Source organism: Chlamydotis macqueenii, chromosome 5 (assembly GCF_036417535.1).
Source record: "Chlamydotis macqueenii isolate bChlMac1 chromosome 5, bChlMac1.mat, whole genome shotgun sequence".
Classification (NCBI taxonomy): Eukaryota; Metazoa; Chordata; class Aves; order Otidiformes; family Otididae; genus Chlamydotis; species Chlamydotis macqueenii.
The window spans coordinates 51,016,477-51,019,747 of NC_141560.1; the positions used below are offsets into that span (position 1 = coordinate 51,016,477).

General features: G+C 54.8%; 1 protein-coding gene across 1 annotated transcript; it reads left to right on the forward strand.

Moving 5' to 3' along the window:
- The first annotated feature begins 213 nt into the window (after positions 1-213).
- ASCL2 (achaete-scute family bHLH transcription factor 2) lies at positions 214-1,716 on the forward strand. The gene is made up of 2 exons (XM_086749278.1): positions 214-870; positions 981-1,716. Exon 1 carries the CDS (start codon positions 339-341, stop codon positions 858-860), a length of 522 nt encoding a protein of 173 aa, XP_086605404.1. The 5' UTR covers positions 214-338; the 3' UTR covers positions 861-870; positions 981-1,716.
- Positions 1,717-3,271: the final 1,555 nt, after the last annotated feature.

Consider the following 3,271-nt stretch of genomic DNA (forward strand, 5'->3'; position numbering starts at 1 on the left):
AGAGGAGAGGGGAGGGGAGGGGACGGGGGGGGGCGCGACGGCGGCGGCGGGCGCGCGTGGCACGGCGTGCGCGGCGCGTGCGGCCGGCGGGGGCTCGCGAGCGGCGGCGGCGGGGCGTTGATAAGGGGCCGTCCGGCGGCGGCGGCCGCCGCAGAGGCGCGGAGCGGCGGCGGGAGAGGACGGGGGTGGGGGAGACGCAGCCCCCGCGCTGCCCGCCCCCTCTTGCCTTTATTTCCCCTTCAAATTCTCAAAAAGAATACTTTACTTTTAATTTTTTTTAAATTTTTTTTTTTTTTTCCTGCGCGCTTCCCGCCAGCCGCCACCGTGGCCGCCGGGCGATGAACGGCGGGGCCCTACCGCCGCCGCCGCCCCCCGCCGCCCCCCGCGGCCGCCGGCGTCCCGCCTCCCCCGAGCTGCTGCGCTGCAAGCGCCGCCTGGCCTTCGCCTCCCTGCCGGGCAGCGGGGCGGCGGCGGCGGCCGTGGCCCGCCGCAACGAGCGGGAGCGGAACCGCGTCCGGCTGGTGAACATGGGCTTCGCTGCCCTCCGCCAGCACGTCCCCCACGGCGCCGCCAGCAAGAAGATGAGCAAGGTGGAGACCCTCCGCTCCGCCGTCGAGTACATCCGCGCCTTGCAGAGGCTCCTCGACGAGCACGACGCCGCCGCCGCCGCCTTCCCCGACGGACGCGGGCGGGCGGCCGTCGGGGAAGGCGGCGGCGGCTGCTACTCCTCCTCCTCGCCCTCCTTCGCCTCCTCCGTGCCCGGCTCGCCTTGCTCCTCCGAGGAGAGCGGCTACGACGCGGCGCTCAGCCCCGACGAGCGGGAGCTGCTGGACTTCACCAGCTGGCTCGGGAGCTACTGACCGGCGGGAGGTGAGGGGGGGCGGCAGAGGAGAAGCGGGGAGGGGGGGCTTTCCCCCCGTCCCGTCCCCGAGGGGAGCGGGACACGTTCCCACCGGGGCCCTTCGCAAATCTCTCCGCAGCCGTGCTCAGCCTGCAGTACCTCAGCGCCCTCGCTCTCCGCAGCAGCCAGCATCATCCCCCCCGCAAAAAAGCCCACCAAAACCTCACCCCGGCGGGACTCGGCTGGCTGCTTTCCTCGCCGGGTTCACCCGTTGTCTTCGGGCTGTGGAAAGTGCAATGGTGTCGGTGATCGGCGGGGCTCCCGGTACCGGCGCTGCTCGATGAGAGGAGGCTCCGGAGACCCCACTTCCCCCCGCGGCTGCGCGCCGGTGTCGCTTTGGAGGGGCGGAAAAAAAAAAAAAAATTAAAAGCACTCCATGCTTCCTTGTTTCTGGAGGGGGAGGGAATTTTTTTATCATGTCAGATTCTATTTTGTATGCAACTTGAACTGCCTGTGGGAACACTGGTGTATGAAGACTTATTTTTGTACAAGAAATCTTAGAGAAAAGGGGTGAGGAGATGGTTCTATTTTTAGCAAGTCCTATTCCCTTGTTCTTGAACACTGCCAGCTAGAATGTTTTGGGAACGTACGTGGTTTAGATAAAAAGGTGTTGTCTTTTTTTTTGTCTCTCCAAACACTTTAGTAAAAGACTGTAAAGTTATGTTGTGTCTTAATGTGGTGTCTGAGTTTGCCTGGTGTGAAGGTCCACTTTTCTGAAAACTGAAGTTTTGTTTTTTTTTGAAAGAAAGATGTAATTGAAGGCATTTTTGTATGCACTTGCTAGGATTTCTTAAGTTGTACATATGCAGTTTTTAAAAGAGTATCATATTTTATGTAAATCGACTTTATAAATAAAAATCTATTTATAAATGGCTTCAGGGCTGTAAGATGCATGTGTTTGCCAGAAATGCCCAAGGTAGCTTCTGCCCGAGGAGGTGGGAGAGGGGAGTGAATGAGTGATACTCTCCTGGACCAGCTTTCAGGTGCAGCAGGGAATAAGGAGCAGCACAGCATAACCTCCAGGCTTGCTTTTTCCCCTCCGTTCAGGTTTTATGAACTCAGCACTTGGTGCAAGTACTGCAGAGATGATGTACAGGGAGACAAGGCAGGCTCGGTGCCACTAGCTCCTTTCCTGGGCACACAGAAGGTGCTGCAGGCTGTGCTGCCCTTGCCTGCAGTGATAGGAGAGCCACAGGAAGGTAAGGAGGGGTATCCGAAGTTTCTTTTTGCCCTGGCAGCTACTCTCGGGAGTTAAGTTGGGATGCTTTTGTTCAGGGAAGCAGCTTTTCTGAAACAGTGTTGTCATTCAAACCCCACAGGTAACCAACTCTAGCTATGTCCCACTCTCACTTCACCTGCATGTCTAAAGGCGATAGGCGAACATGAATTGCTCCTTAGAAACTACCATCAGAGACTTCTAAGCTCTGTCTGTTACTTTTGGGCTCATGCTGAAGACCTACTTCAGCAGAAGTAAGACAGGTTGCTGTGAAAAAAAACAGAGTTGTGATGGCATGAAAAACCACGGCAGGGGCTGTTCCTTCCCTTAGGTAGCTCTAGTGAATGTTGCTAGTCGAATGGAGCAAAATGGGCTGGCCCATAGCAAAAAGGGTTATTAAAATTGACCTACTTTCCAGGCACTGCACGTATAATATGTCTGCTACATTAGTACTGGGAAGGTAGAAGTTTTCAGGAGTCCCAAATTCCGTAATTGCAGTGGGTGCTCTGTAATCCAGATCTCTAAGAGTATTCCACATACATTATTCTGTTTGAAGAGAAAAAAAAAAACATGGGAAAATGCAGGCTCTAGCAGCAAGTAACATTTAGGAGCCTGCAAGCAAAAGCAATAGTTACTCTGCTTCAAGTTCATTCCCTAATCAAAGTAGCTCTAATAAACAGTCCCTTTCAAAAGCCCTGGGAATTGGAGTGCTTAATGAACTGCTTGCAAAGGTTTTGCCGCATAGGAGTCTTTGGCAGCCCCACAGGTAGGAGTGAGACCTGTGGCCTCACCCGGGTGTCCAGTGATCTGTTGTTACACTTGGCAGCAGCAGACAGGGCTGGGGCGGGGGGGTGGGTGTTGACATGGTACCTTCCCCCAGTGGGGACTTAGGGGGCTTCATCCTTACAGGTGACCTCCAGAAATTCAGACATAAACCCATGCAGATTCCCACATTCGTCTTCTCCAAGGTATTTAGAAGTCAAGACTGCTGCGTTTATCTGCACAAGTGTCCCATTGTGGCAGAATGTACCTGTTTAGAGTGTTTTACTACTGCTTGGCAGGGTGTTTGTTTTCCTTCCTTAGGAGCACTGATCATTTTTGTATTTCCAAAAGCAATGTTTGGCTCTCAGTCAAGTAACTCCCAGCATTATTAC